Source organism: Lissotriton vulgaris, chromosome 10 (genome assembly GCF_964263255.1).
Source record: "Lissotriton vulgaris chromosome 10, aLisVul1.2, whole genome shotgun sequence".
Lineage (NCBI taxonomy): Eukaryota > Metazoa > Chordata > Amphibia > Caudata > Salamandridae > Lissotriton > Lissotriton vulgaris.
In genome coordinates, this window is record NC_141698.1 from 10,906,425 (window position 1) to 10,921,555 (window position 15,131).

The 15,131-nt window shown below is 54.3% G+C and overlaps 1 protein-coding gene across 1 annotated transcript in view; it reads left to right on the forward strand.

The window, feature by feature from the left end:
* Positions 1 to 15,131, forward strand: part of ITIH6 (inter-alpha-trypsin inhibitor heavy chain family member 6) — a 191,660-nt gene that overhangs the window by 133,097 nt on the left and 43,432 nt on the right. The window contains exons 6-8 of the mRNA XM_086940184.1: positions 7,251 to 7,367; positions 8,465 to 8,636; positions 13,276 to 14,892. Coding sequence (XP_086796310.1) covers positions 7,251 to 7,367; positions 8,465 to 8,636; positions 13,276 to 14,892 — 1,906 coding nt within the window. The remainder of the gene's footprint in view (positions 1 to 7,250; positions 7,368 to 8,464; positions 8,637 to 13,275; positions 14,893 to 15,131) is intronic.

Sequence of the window (15,131 nt, forward strand, 5' to 3'; positions counted from 1 at the left end):
AGGTGCTGCTGTGCAGGTGCAGCCTGTATGCGATCAGCAGTGCCAGGTGCAGCTGTGCAGGTGCAGCCTGTATGCGTCGGCAGTACTAGGTGCAGCTGTGCAGATGCAGCCTGTATGCGTCGGCAGTACCAGGTGCAGCTGTGCAGGTGCAGCCTGTATGCTTCTGCAGTGCCAGGTGCAGCAGTGCAGGTGCAGCCTGTATACTTCGGCAGTACCAGGTGCAGCAGTGCAGGTGCAGCCTGTATACGTCGGCAGTACTAGGTGCAGCTGTGCAGATGCAGCCTGTATGCGTCGGCAGTACCAGGTGCAGCTGTGCAGGTGCAGCCTGTATGCGTCGGCAGTACCAGGTGCAGCAGTGCAGGTGCAGCCTGTATACGTTGGCTGGGCCAGGTGCAGCAGTGCAGGTGCAGCCTGTATGCGTAAGCAGTGCCAGGTGCAGCTGTGCAGGTGCAGCCTGTATGCGTCGGCAGTGCCAACTGCAGCTGTGCAGGTGCAGCCTGTAGGAGAGTAGGGTCTGCAATCCTATGATCACCCGGACTTTTTGCTTTTGTTTCACTGGTTTACGACTTTCTCGGGCTGTGGGCCTGCTAATCAGACCCACAGCCTAGCTGTTCTCTCACTAAATTGATGCGTGTACCTTAGGTGCATTACCCAATTGGAACTGGGCCACCTTGTCAGACCCTGTAACTCAGGGCATCGGTGTACCCAGGGCCTACCAGGGGCTGAAGCATGTATTATGCCACCCCCGGATGGCCAGCTAAATCTGACACAACTGGCTGCACGACAGCTGGGGCAACGTAGCGTACTCGCTCGTTGCTTTAGATATAGTATCCCTATATCTAACCTCACAATGGACACCCGGGTTCCTATCAGTCACTCCTATGGCAGGCCTTGACAATCCTGAAGGCAGAGTGCGTGGAACCGTGTGAATTGGGCTCTGGCACGAGCCGAGCCCGGTTGCAGCTTGCGGAACCAAGACCCAATGGCTGTTCCATGATAACGCGTATCATATCGGTAACTTCGGTATAGCGTTATCAAGACATGTCGAGTAAGGTGTCATACGAATCGGGATGCTGCCCCCTCACCAATTCTGGCGACGAGGTTAGCATTCCGCCCTTCTAGAGGGACACAACATGTATGTAACTGTGAACCCCGGTTAAAGTTAACTGAAGCCTCAGCTCCACAAAATGGATGCTGCCACCACAGACACAAGTCTGACCTCCTGCTGCTGGGAGTCCTTCCAGCGAGGAGAGCTTGGACAAAGGGTTTCCTGTCAGGGGCGGTGTTCGCACCATCCCAGACAGGGTTTTGTGTATTCTGGGTAGGTAGGGCTTTGCGAGAAGGTGACTGCGGAGTGGCACCCCGGTGCTCACTACGCATCTGCCGGTTAGAACCAGTTCCAGGGGCGCGCAGCCCCTGACCTGGGGAAAGTCCGGCAGGGGAGAGGGGTGTAACTACCCCCCTTCCTGGTCCCACCCCTAGGGCAGGACCTAGTCATGTACCCACCCCTTTCTTTAGGATAAAGGCCGGAGCGGGGACCCTTCCAAATTAGATCATCTTTGAATCAAGAACTACTTTCTACGAAAGGACATTCAAGACTCTTCTCAAGATTTCTCCCTTGTGGCTAAGGAGTAGTCACCCTGCATCAGCGGGCACCATCTAAGAACTCTGCGGTTTGCTGCAAGTCCTTCCTCAGGAATCCGACGACCCAGCTCGACGAGAACCGGCTTCCCTGGCACCTCTGACCTCTACCCACATCGTCAGCTCAGCTGAGATCTGTGGGTGCGACGAGACCTCGAGGGACCGGCCATCATCAAAACCTGCACTCTTTCTTAAACCAGCACGACCGCCGAGGGATCCTCTGGTGAGTGCTTTGGGGTCCGAGAAGCCCCGACCCTGAGCAGCTCCAGCACCGAAGTGCAGCCTCCCAGCATCTCCACGATCTGCGTGGGGCCCTTCTGCTCTTTGCCGCTCAACACGTTGTCTGGTTACTAGCCACTGGCTTGTGCCCTTCTTGACGACACCCGACAACCAACGCTGCTGGTCTGGTTGCTCCAGACTGGCCTTTGCTCCCTTCTGCGAGAGGAGCACCCCGGACCCTCCTGGTCCACTCAAGACGCCATTTTAGGCCCACCACGTGGCCCTGAAATCTGCCAAGGCTTGTTGCCCCAATCCTGGGCCCAGCGACGCCGACAGCATCAACCTTCGTGGGACAGCTCGCACCTCCATCCGGGTCGCCGACAACGCCTCCTGGTCCGTGAGACTGCAGAGCCTAGCGTCGCCCACTCACCTAGTCGAGGTGACGGCCATCCGGTGCCTTCCTGGTACCCTTTGACTACTGGCTAGTAGTACGAACTTGGTCCCCTCTGCTTTCAGGTATCATCGATCACTGATCCAGGCTTGGATCACTACGAACTATTCATCACTGGTCGCCGGCCAGCAACTCCTTTTCTTCCGGCTCCTGGCTCGTCAGCGAAGACCCCCGACGCCTGTAAGACTTGTGCAGCCGCAGCCCTCATGGCTAGGTAACTTCGGCATTTCGGTGCCTGCATAACCTCCTTACTTAAGGTTCCTGAGTCCCTCGCTTCCGACTTGCCTTATCGGGTCCGCCCGAGACCACTAGAACTTTCCGTGCCCTCGGGCATTTGTTTTAATTGTGCACTTGAAGTATTTTCTTAAGAGTTTTGTTCTGTGCTTAGTACCCTGTCCTCATAAAGAGTACAGGGCTGTTGTGATTCTAATAAATACTGTTTATTTCCATAACACTTGTGTGGTGTCCTTTCACTTGGTGTTCAAGGGGTATGTGATGGTATAACAGCTGGCTTAACACGCCCTCTAGAGTTTAGCCCGAAGACTGCTCGTATCCACGCTACTAGGATAGCTGGTCTAAGGTTGACTTACAACCAATCACCCTAAGGGTCGTTTGGACCGATGCATAGTGGTCGCTAGAATAGCGAACGCTGCATATCGGGCCAACTTCTCACACAGCCTGTATGCGTCGGCAGTACCAGGTGCTGCTGTGCAGGTGCAGCTTGTATGCGTCGGCAGTACCAGGTGCTGCTGTGCAGGTGCAGCCTGTATGCGTCGGCAGTACCAGGTGCTGCTGTGCAGGTGCAGCCTGTATGCGTCGGCAGTACCAGGTGCAGATGCAGCCTGTATGCATCGGCAGTACTAGGTGCAGCTGTGCAGATGCCGCCTGTATGCGTTGGCAGTACCAGGTGCAGCTGTGCAGGTGCAGCCTGTATGCTTCTGCAGTGCTAGGTGCAGCAGTGCAGGTGCAGCCTGTATACGTGGGCAGTGCCAGGTGCAGCTGTGCAGGTGCAGTCTGTATACGTCGGCAGTGCCAGGTGCAGCTGTGCAGGTGCAGTCTGTATACGTCGGCAGTGCCAGGTGCAGCTGTGCAGGTGCAGTCTGTATACGTCGGCAGTGCCAGGTGCAGCTGTGCAGGTGCAGTCTGTATACGTCGGCAGTGCCAGGTGCAGCTGTGCAGGTGCAGTCTGTATACGTCGGCAGTGCCATGTGCAGCTGTGCAGTGCAGCCTGAATGCATTGGCAGTGCCATGTGCAGCTGTGCAGTTCAACCTGTATGCATCGGCAGTGCCAGTTGCTGCTGTGCAGGTGCAGCCTGTATACTTCTGCAGTGCCAGTTGCTGCTGTAAAGGTGCAGCCTGTATGCGTCGGCAGTACCAGGTGCAGCTGTGCAGGTGCAGCTTGTATGCGTCGGCAGTACCAGGTGCTGCTGTGCAGGTGCAGCCTGTATGCGTCGGCAGTACCAGGTGCTGCTGTGCAGGTGCAGCCTGTATGCGTCGGCAGTACCAGGTGCAGATGCAGCCTGTATGCATCGGCAGTACTAGGTGCAGCTGTGCAGATGCCGCCTGTATGCGTTGGCAGTACCAGGTGCAGCTGTGCAGGTGCAGCCTGTATGCTTCTGCAGTGCTAGGTGCAGCAGTGCAGGTGCAGCCTGTATACGTGGGCAGTGCCAGGTGCAGCTGTGCAGGTGCAGTCTGTATACGTCGGCAGTGCCAGGTGCAGCTGTGCAGGTGCAGTCTGTATACGTCGGCAGTGCCATGTGCAGCTGTGCAGTGCAGCCTGAATGCATTGGCAGTGCCATGTGCAGCTGTGCAGTTCAACCTGTATGCATCGGCAGTGCCAGTTGCTGCTGTGCAGGTGCAGCCTGTATACTTCTGCAGTGCCAGTTGCTGCTGTAAAGGTGCAGCCTGTATGCGTCGGCAGTACCAGGTGCTGCTGTGCAGGTGCAGCTTGTATGCGTCGGCAGTACCAGGTGCTGCTGTGCAGGTGCAGCCTGTATGCGTCGGCAGTACCAGGTGCTGCTGTGCAGGTGCAGCCTGTATGCGTCGGCAGTACCAGGTGCAGATGCAGCCTGTATGCATCGGCAGTACTAGGTGCAGCTGTGCAGATGCCGCCTGTATGCGTTGGCAGTACCAGGTGCAGCTGTGCAGGTGCAGCCTGTATGCTTCTGCAGTGCTAGGTGCAGCAGTGCAGGTGCAGCCTGTATACGTGGGCAGTGCCAGGTGCAGCTGTGCAGGTGCAGTCTGTATACGTCGGCAGTGCCAGGTGCAGCTGTGCAGGTGCAGTCTGTATACGTCGGCAGTGCCATGTGCAGCTGTGCAGTGCAGCCTGAATGCATTGGCAGTGCCATGTGCAGCTGTGCAGTTCAACCTGTATGCATCGGCAGTGCCAGTTGCTGCTGTGCAGGTGCAGCCTGTATACTTCTGCAGTGCCAGTTGCTGCTGTAAAGGTGCAGCCTGTATGCGTCGGCAGTACCAGGTGCAGCTGTGCAGGTGCAGCTTGTATGCGTCGGCAGTACCAGGTGCTGCTGTGCAGAGGCAGCCTGTATGCGTCGGCAGTACCAGGTGCTGCTGTGCAGGTGCAGCTTGTATGCGTCGGCAGTACCAGGTGCTGCTGTGCAGATGCAGCCTGTATGCGTCGGCAGTACCAGGTGCTGCTGTGCAGGTGCAGCCTGTATGCGTCGGCAGTACCAGGTGCAGATGCAGCCTGTATGCGTTGGCAGTACCAGGTGCAGCTGTGCAGGTGCAGCCTGTATGCTTCTGCAGTGCTAGGTGCAGCAGTGCAGATGCAGCCTGTATACGTGGGCAGTGCCAGGTGCAGCTGTGCAGGTGCAGTCTGTATACGTCGGCAGTGCCAGGTGCAGCTGTGCAGGTGCAGTCTGTATACGTCGGCAGTGCCATGTGCAGCTGTGCAGTGCAGCCTGAATGCATTGGCAGTGCCATGTGCAGCTGTGCAGTTCAACCTGTATGCATCGGCAGTGCCAGTTGCTGCTGTGCAGGTGCAGCCTGTATACTTCTGCAGTGCCAGTTGCTGCTGTAAAGGTGCAGCCTGTATGCGTCGGCAGTACCAGGTGCAGCTGTGCAGGTGCAGCCTGTATGCATCGGCAGTACCAGGTGCAGCTGTGCAGGTGCAGCCTGTATGCGTCGGCAGTACCAGGTGCTGCTGTGCAGGTGCAGCCTGTATGGGTCGGCAGTACTAGGTGCAGCTGTGCAGATGCAGCCTGTATGTGTCGGCAGTACCAGGTGCAGCTGTGCAGGTGCAGTATGTATACGTCGGCAGTGCCATGTGCAGCTGTGCAGTGCAACCTGTATGCATCGGCAGTGCCAGTTGCTGCTGTGCAGGTGCAGCCTGTATGCTTCTGCAGTGCCAGTTGCTGCTGTAAAGGTGCAGCCTGTATGCGTCAGCTGTGCCAGGTGCAGCAGTGCAGGTGCAGCCTGTATGCTTCGGCAGTACCAGGTGCAGCTGTGCAGGTGCAGCCTGTATGCTTCTGCAGTGCCAGTTGCTGCTGTAAAGGTGCAGCCTGTATGCATCGGCAGTACCAGGTGCTGCTGTGCAGGTGCAGCCTGTATGCGTTGGCAGTACCAGGTGCTGCTGTGCAGGTGCAGCCTGTATGCGTCAGCTGTGCCAGGTGCAGCAGTGCAGGTGCAGCCTGTATGCTTCGGCAGTGCCAGGTGCAGCTGCGCAGGTGCAGCCTGTATGCTTCCGCAGTGCCAGGTGCAGCTGTGCAGGTGCAGCCTGTATGCGTCGGCAGTGCCAGGTGCTGCTGTGCAGGTGCAGCCTGTATGCTTCTGCAGTGCCAGTTGCTGCTGTAAAGGTGCAGCCTGTATGCGTCGGCAGTACCAGGTGCTGCTGTGCAGGTGCAGCCTGTATGCGTTGGCAGTACCAGGTGCTCCTGTGCAGGTGCAGCCTGTATGCGTCAGCTGTGCCAGGTGCAGCAGTGCAGGTGCAGCCTGTATGCTTCGGCAGTGCCAGGTGCAGCTGCGCAGGTGCAGCCTGTATGCTTCCGCAGTGCCAGGTGCAGCTGTGCAGGTGCAGCCTGTATGCGTCGGCAGTGCCAGGTGCTGCAGTGCAGGTGCAGCCTGTATGCGTCGGCAGTACCAGGTGCTGCTGTGCAGGTGCAGCCTGTATGCGTCGGCAGTACCAGGTGCTCCTGTGCAGGTGCAGCCTGTATGCGTCAGCTGTGCCAGGTGCAGCAGTGCAGGTGCAGCCTGTATGCTTCGGCAGTGCCAGGTGCAGCTGCGCAGGTGCAGCCTGTATGCTTCCGCAGTGCCAGGTGCAGCTGTGCAGGTGCAGCCTGTATGCGTCGGCAGTGCCAGGTGCTGCTGTGCAGATGCAGCCTGTATGCGCGGCAGTACCAGGTGCTGCTGTGCAGGTGCAGCCTGTATGCGTCAGCAGTGCCAGGTGCAGCCTGTATGCTTCTGCAGTGCCAGGTGCTTTTGTGCAGATGCAGCCTGCATGCCTGTTCTTTCTGCCTGTTCATACCAGTTCTTTCTGCCTGTCCATGCCTGTTGATTCTGCCTCCTCCATGCTTGTTGGTTCTGCCTTTCTATGCCTGTTGGTTCTGCCTGTCCATACCTGTTCTTTCTGCCTGCCCATTCCTGTTCTTTCTGCCTGTCCATACCTGCTGATTTTGCCTGTCCATGCCCGTTGCTTCTGCCTTCTCCATGCTTGTTGGTTCTGCTTTTCCATGCCAGTTGGTTCTGCCTTTTCATGCCTGTTGGTTCTGCCTGTCCATGCCCGCTGGTTTTGCCTGTCCATACCTGTTCTTTCTGCCTGTCCATGCCTGCTGGTTTTGCCTGTCCATACCTGTTCTTTCTGCCTGTCCATGCTGGTTCCCTTGGACCATGCCTCCACCGGCTGCTCAGGGGAGCCCTCTGCGCATGCCCGGGTGTTCGCTCCTGCTCGGCGCCCCTCTCTGACGCACCCTTCTCTTCTCCCCAGATATACAACGGATACTTCGTGCATTACTTCGCCCCCCGGGGGCTTCCGACGGTGCAGAAGAACGTGGTCTTCGTCATTGACGTCAGCGGCTCGATGTACGGCACGAAGATGAAGCAGGTGCGACCACCCTCTGGGCTGTCGGTACCGTGGGTCCGCCCTAACGGAGGGCGGTGCCAGGGGGCGGGATCTGCCCTCCAAGGAGTCTGCGAGGACTTCTTCAAACCTCTGCAAGCCTTGCCACGTCTGTGAAGGTTTCAATTATTCATTTGTGGGAAACACGAGGCAAAGGTGTGTCTGGCTTTGAAGCAATGCCTGCAAAGAGGGATTATTAGCAGGGGAATTTCCTCCGAAAAATTTTTTGTGGTGAAATTCCTTGGCAAGAGCAAGCTTTGCAGAGTTGATAAATATTTAAACTTTTACAAACTACAAAGGTTGTATCTTTTACACAACCTGTGTGACCCCGAGGGCAGTCGATTCACAGTAACATTAACACCTTCCATGCTCATGACGGAGCCGCTCCGTCATGAGCCTCGGTTGAACTGTGCTCATGACGGAGCGATTCCGTCATGGCCCGCTCGGCGCGACTGCACAGGGCGAATTCAGCGCCTGCGCTGGACGTTCCATTGAGCGGGCGGGGCCATGACTGGACCACTCCGTCATGAGCACAGCTCAACCGCGGCTCGTGACGGCGCGGCTCTGTCACGAGCATGCGAGCGCCGCTCGGCCCCCCTCCCCCCTAGCGCTGCGGCGGAATTGCCGCCGCAGTGAAGGGGTTAATATAGCCTTAGGGCCCACCATAGGGGGCTATACCGGCTATTAAAGGCCTGCACCGGGCTTTAACAATGGAGCGGGCCTTTAATGGCCGGTAGAGCCTGCTACGGAGGGCTCTAAGGCTATTAGAACATTCCACCCCTAGAGAGCCGAATGTTCGAATTTGTAAAACAGAGGCCTCACGGAGCCCGAGAGGGGTTGAAATACCCTCAGCTCCCCTCTGCCTTTTGTTCATAGCAGCCGCTGTGAACGACAACATTGGAATGTTGGAGCTCCGGGCTTCTATCAGCTTTGCAAGTGGAGGAGCCTCCCGGGGACTCGCTGTCCGTATAAGTCGCACCTACCTGTTTCATCTTTCGTCTTGTGGTGTCTCCACCAGTGTGTGGGGTCTCCTGAAAGCTATAGGTGTCATGGCTGCCTCTATTTTCTTTTCTCCTCCTCAGACGAAGAAGGCGATGCACGTCATTTTGGGCGACCTACACCAAGACGATTACTTCAACCTCATCACGTTTTCGGACACGGTGAACATCTGGAAGAGCGGCCCGTCCATCCAAGCCACGCCGCAGAACGTCAAGAGCGCCAAAGACTACGTCAACAGGATGGAAGCTGAGGGGTGTGAGTAGGCGGGCTGGCAGAATGGCGGGATCTTGGGAATGGTGGAGTAGACGTGTCACTTGGTGTGGGTGGCTCAGGTGTGCTTGTTGTATCAGCGAGTGTGTATTACACCCTGTACAGTAATCTGGATCAGATGTGCTTGTTGTATCAAGATGTCACTCAGGTGTGCTTGTTGTGTCATGAAGCCACTCAGGTGTGCTAGCTGTATCATGATGTCACTCAGGTGTGCTTGCTGTATCAGGATGTCACTCAGGTGTGCTTGCTGTATCATGATGTGACTCAGGTGTGCTTGCTGTATCAGGATGTCACTCAGGTGTGCTAGCTGTATCAGGATGTCACTCAGATATGCTGTTGTATCATGATGCCACTCAGGTGTGCTAGCTGTATCATGATGTCACTTGCTGTATCATGATGTGGCTCAGGTGTGCTTGTTGTATCAAGATGTCACTCAGGTGTGCTTCCTGTATCATGATGTGACTCAGGTGTGCTTGTTGTATCAGCGAGTGTGTATTACACCCTGTACAGTAATCTGGATCAGATGTGCTTGTTGTATCAAGATGTCACTCAGGTGTGCTTGTTGTGTCATGAAGCCACTCAGGTGTGCTAGCTGTATCATGATGTCACTCAGGTGTGCTTGCTGTATCAGGATGTCACTCAGGTGTGCTTGCTGTATCATGATGTGACTCAGGTGTGCCTGCTGTATCAGGATGTCACTCAGGTGTGCTAGCTGTATCAGGATGTCACTCAGACATTCTGTTGTATCATGATGCCACTCAGGTGTGCTAGCTGTATCATGATGTCACTCAGGTGTGCTTGCTGTATCATGATGTGACTCAGGCGTGCTTGCTGTATCATGATGTCCCTCAGGTGTGCTTGCTGTATCATGATGTCACTGAGGTGTGCTTGTTGTATCATGATGTCCCTCAGGTGTGCTTGTTGTATCATGATGTCCCTCAGGTGTGCTTGTTGTATCAGGATGTCACTGAGGAGTGCTTGCTGTATCATGATGTGGCTCAGGTGTGCTTGCTGTATCATGATGTGACAGGTGTGCTTGCTGTATCATGATGTGACTCAGGTGTGCTTGCTGTATCAGGATGTCACTCAGGTGTGCTTGCTGTATCATGATGTGACTCAGGCGTGCTTGTTGTATCATAATGTCCCTCAGGTGTGCTTCCTGTATCATGATGTCCCTCAGGTGTGCTTGTTGTATCATAATGTCCCTCAGGTGTGCTTGCTGTATCATGATGTGACTCAGGTGTGCTTGCTGTATCATGATGTGACTCAGGCGTGCTTGTTGTATCATAATGTCCCTCAGGTGTGCTTGTTGTATCATGATGTGACTCAGGTGTGCTTGCTGTATCATGATGTCACTGAGGTGTGCTTGCTGTATCATGATGTGGCTCAGGTGTGCTTGCTGTATCATTATGTGGCTCAGGTGTGCTTGTTGTATCATGATGTGGCTCAGGTGTGCTTGCTGTATCATGATGTGGCTCAGGTGTGCTTGTTGTATCATGATGTGACTCAGGTGTGCTTGTTGTATCATGATGTCACTCAGGTGTGCTTGCTGTATCAGGATGTCACTCACGTGTGCTTGCTGTATCATGATGTGACTCAGGTGTGCTTGTTGTATCATGATGTGGCTCAGGTGTGCTTGTTGTATCATGATGTGACTCAGGTGTGCTTGTTGTATCATGATGTCACTCAGGTGTGCTTGCTGTATCAGGATGTCACTCACGTGTGCTTGCTGTATCATGATGTGGCTCAGGTGTGCTTGCTGTATCATGATGTGACTCAGGTGTGCTTGTTGTATCATGATGTCACTCAGGTGTGCTTGTTGTATCATGATGCCACTCAGGTGTGCTTGCTGTATCAGGATGTCACTCACGTGTGCTTGCTGTATCATGATGTGACTCAGGTGTGCTTGCTGTATCATGATGTGACTCAGGTGTGCTAGCTGTATCAGGATGTCACTCAGGTGTGCTTGTTGTATCATGATGTGACTCAGGTGTGCTTGCTGTATCAGGATGTCACTCAGGTGTGCTTGCTGTATCATGATGTGGCTCAGGTGTGCTTGTTGATTCATGCTGTCACTTAGATGTGCTTGTTGTATCAGGATGTCACTCAGGTGTGCTTGCTGTATCAGGATGTGACTCAGGTGTGCTTGCTGTATCATGATGTCACTCAGGTGTGCTTACTGTATCATGATGTGGCTCAGGTGTGCTTGTTGTATCATGATGTGGCTCGGGTGTGCTAGCTGTATCATGATGTCACTGAGGTGTGCTTGCTGTATCATGATGTGGCTCAGGTGTGCTTGCTGTATCATGATGTCGCTCAGGTGTGCTTGCTGTATCATGATGTCACTCAGGTGTGCTTGCTGTATCATGATGTGGCTCAGGTGTGCTTGCTGTATCATGATGTCACTCAGGTGTGCTTGCTGTATCATGATGTGGCTCAGGTGTGCTTGCTGTATCATGATGTCACTCAGGTGTGCTTGCTGTATCATGATGTCACTCAGGTGTGCTTGCTGTATCATGATATGGCTCAGGTGTGCTTGCTGTATCATGATGTCACTCAGGTGTGCTTGCTGTATCATGATGTCACTCAGGTGTGCTTGCTGTATCATGATGTGGCTCAGGTGTGCTTGCTGTATCATGATGTCACTCAGGTGTGCTTGCTGTATCATGATGTGGCTCAGGTGTGCTTGCTGTATCATGATGTCACTCAGGTGTGCTTGCTGTATCATGATGTGGCTCAGGTGTGCTTGCTGTATCATGATGTCACTCAGGTGTGCTTGCTGTATCATGATGTCACTCAGGTGTGCTTGCTGTATCATGATGTCCCTCAGGTGTGCTTGTTGTATCATGATGTCCCTCAGGTGTGCTTGCTGTATCATGATGTCACTGAGGTGTGCTTGTTGTATCATGATGTCCCTCAGGTGTGCTTGTTGTATCATGATGTCCCTCAGGTGTGCTTGTTGTATCAGGATGTCACTGAGGTGTGCTTGCTGTATCATGATGTGGCTCAGGTGTGCTTGCTGTATCATGATGTGACTCAGGTGTGCTTGCTGTATCATGATGTGACAGGTGTGCTTGCTGTATCAGGATGTCACTCAGGTGTGCTTGATGTATCATGATGTGACTCAGGCGTGCTTGTTGTATCATAATGTCCCTCAGGTGTGCTTCCTGTATCATGATGTCCCTCAGGTGTGCTTGTTGTATCATAATGTCCCTCAGGTGTGCTTGCTGTATCATGATGTGACTCAGGTGTGCTTGCTGTATCATGATGTGACTCAGGCGTGCTTGTTGTATCATAATGTCCCTCAGGTGTGCTTGTTGTATCATGATGTCCCTCAGGTGTGCTTGTTGTATTAGGATGTCACTGAGGTGTGCTTGCTGTATCATGATGTGGCTCAGGTGTGCTTGCTGTATCATGATGTGACAGGTGTGCTTGCTGTATCAGGATGTCACTGAGGTGTGCTTGCTGTATCATGATGTGGCTCAGGGGTGCTTGCTGTATCATGATGTGACTCGGGTGTGCTTGCTGTATCAGGATGTCACTCAGGTGTGCTTGTTGTATCATGATGTCCCTCAGGTGTGCTTGCTGTATCAGGATGTTACGCAGGTGTGCTTGTTGTATCATGATGTCCCTCAGGTGTGCTTGCTGTATCAGGATGTTACGCAGGTGTGCTTGTTGTATCATGATGTCCCTCAGGTGTGCTTGCTGTATCAGGATGTCACTCAGGTGTTCCTGTTGTATCATGATGTCCCTCAGGTGTGCTTGCTGTAACATGATGTGACTCAGGTGTGCTTGCTGTATCATGATGTGACTCGGGTGTGCTTGCTGTATCAGGATGTGGCTCAGGTGTGCTTGCTGTATCATGATGTGACTCGGGTGTGCTTGCTGTATCAGGATGTTACGCAGGTGTGCTTGTTGTATCAGGATGTCACTAAGGTGTGCTTGCTGTATCAGGATGTCACTCAGGTGTGCTTGCTGTATCATGATGTGGCTCAGGTGTGCTAGCTGTATCATGATGTCACTCAGGTGTGCTTGCTGTATCAGGATGTCACTAAGGTGTGCTTCCTGTATCAGGATGTTACGCAAGTGTGCTTGTTGTATCATGATGTCCCTCAGGTGTGCTTGCTGTATCAGGATGTCACTCAGGTGTGCTTGTTGTATCATGATGTCCCTCAGGTGTGCTTGCTGTAACATGATGTGACTCAGGTGTGCTTGCTGTATCATGATGTGACTCGGGTGTGCTTGCTGTATCAGGATGTGGCTCAGGTGTGCTTGCTGTATCATGATGTGACTCGGGTGTGCTTGCTGTATCAGGATGTTACGCAGGTGTGCTTGTTGTATCATGATGTCCCTCAGGTGTGCTTGCTGTATCAGGATGTCCCTCAGGTGTGCTTGCTGTATCATGATGTCCTGGGTAGGGGCCACAGAGGTCTCAGTGGGGAAGCAGAGTTGTGCCCAAGGGGAGGTTAGGAAGGCATAGGGCACTTCTCAAGTGCTGGGCTCCCCAGACCAGTGCTCCAGGTGCAATGCCTACCGCTCACTCGAGTGTCTGGAAAGTGTGCCAACCTTAATACAGATCTGTTGTTTACCAGCATTTCACCATGCCTTCTCTCTTACTCACCAGGGACTGACATCAACGCCGCCCTACTGGCTGCTGCCTCAGTCTTCAACCAGACCACACCGGAGCGGGAGAAGGTCAAAGGGAAGAAGAAAATACCACTCCTCATCTTCCTCACCGACGGGGAGCCCACCTCAGGGGTGACCACAGCCGGACGCATTCTGGCCAATGCTCGGCACGCCATGGGTGGCAACATCTCACTCTTTGGCCTGGCCTTTGGGGACGACGCCGACTACAACCTGATGCGGCGGCTTTCGTTGGACAACCGCGGCGTGGCTCGCCGGATCTATGAGGACGCCGATGCCACGCTTCAGCTGAAGGGCTTCTATGATGAGATAGCCAGCCCCTTGCTCTATGACATCGAGTTGGCCTACCTGGGCAACAGCGTACAGGACGTCACCCAGACGCTCTTCCCCAACTACTTCGCAGGCTCAGAGCTGGTGGTGGCTGGAAAAGTGAAGCCGGGTGTTGCCGACCTGCAAGTCCGGATGACAGCCCAAAACTACAAGGATAGAGTTAGCTTTGAGAATGACATACCAGTGACCGGCAACGCCAGCGAGCCGGCATTCGGCTGCTCTGAGGACCTGGAGCAGATTCAGGGCTTTGTGCAGCGACTGTGGGCCTACTTCACCATTCAGGACCTACTACAGGCTAGAATCAAAGCCAACGACACTACTGCTCGCCGACTGCTGACAGAGAAGGCTACCAACCTGTCACTCAAGTACAACTTTGTGACGCCCGTGACCTCCATGATTGTGGTGAAGCCGGAGCAGGAACAGAGGGACAAGGCATCCCGGGTGTCTACCTCGGCAGTACCCTCAACATTGGCAGCACCAACACACATGGCCCAAGTCACCGTGAAAGCCAGCACTGCTCACACTACCACTCACCCGGCCACCACGGTTGCCAGATCCAAGACAACATCAAGTCCCAGAGGTACAAAGCCAGTTGTCAAACCCACCAGGGCCACTGTGACCACTACCACGAGTAAACCAGGAAACCCTAAAACAACGCCTGCTCCACATACTCCAGGGACCAAGGGAAACACAGGAAACACGGGGAGCACCAAGGGAGGGCCACTCACAGAGCCTGTGGCGGTGCTGCCGAAGACCACACCTGCTCTTAACGTCCCCACAGTTGGGCCTGTAGTTCAGACCACCAAGGCTGTCCATAACTATGAAACCACATCACCGCCAGGTGCTGAGCAGCACCCGCACACTGCTTCATCAGTGGTGCCCAGTGCTGCCAGGACCGAAAAGCTGCCTACTGCCTTCAGCCCAACTCCTTCTGTGACTCAGGTACCCGTCACCACAGTAGTGCCCTCGCCGGAAGCACGCAGCCAAGGGCTGTACAATGCCAGCGTCAGACTGTCCACCGTTTCACCCAACACCACAACTCCAGCAGTGACTCCGCCTGGAGTGGACGACGTACAGGCTACATCGGTCCAGACGGTGCCAAATATCTTGACCTCCACAGTCCTCCTCTCACTCCCGCTCCTCGTGCCGGGAGAGGAATCTGAACTGCTGGGATTCTCCGACAGAGAGATGATGTTTGTGGAGTCGGTGAACCCTCCACCCATTTACAGCTTTCTGACAACCAGTGCAGACATTGCTGGCGAACCAGGTGAGAGCTAAAGTGTTGGTCCAGTAGTGAGACTCTTAAGGGTGTAGGATGTGAGGACCAAAACATTAGTTTGAGTGAGCGAGCTGGAGGAAAATGGAGTGTGAGATGCAATTTGTATGTTCATTTTGCATGAAGTTTGAGGCGCAATGGGCCACATACAAGATGGCATTCCATTTATGACAGATGGGCGGAGTAATAGGCAAAATCCAAGATGGCCGTCCTTCTGTGACAGATGGTAG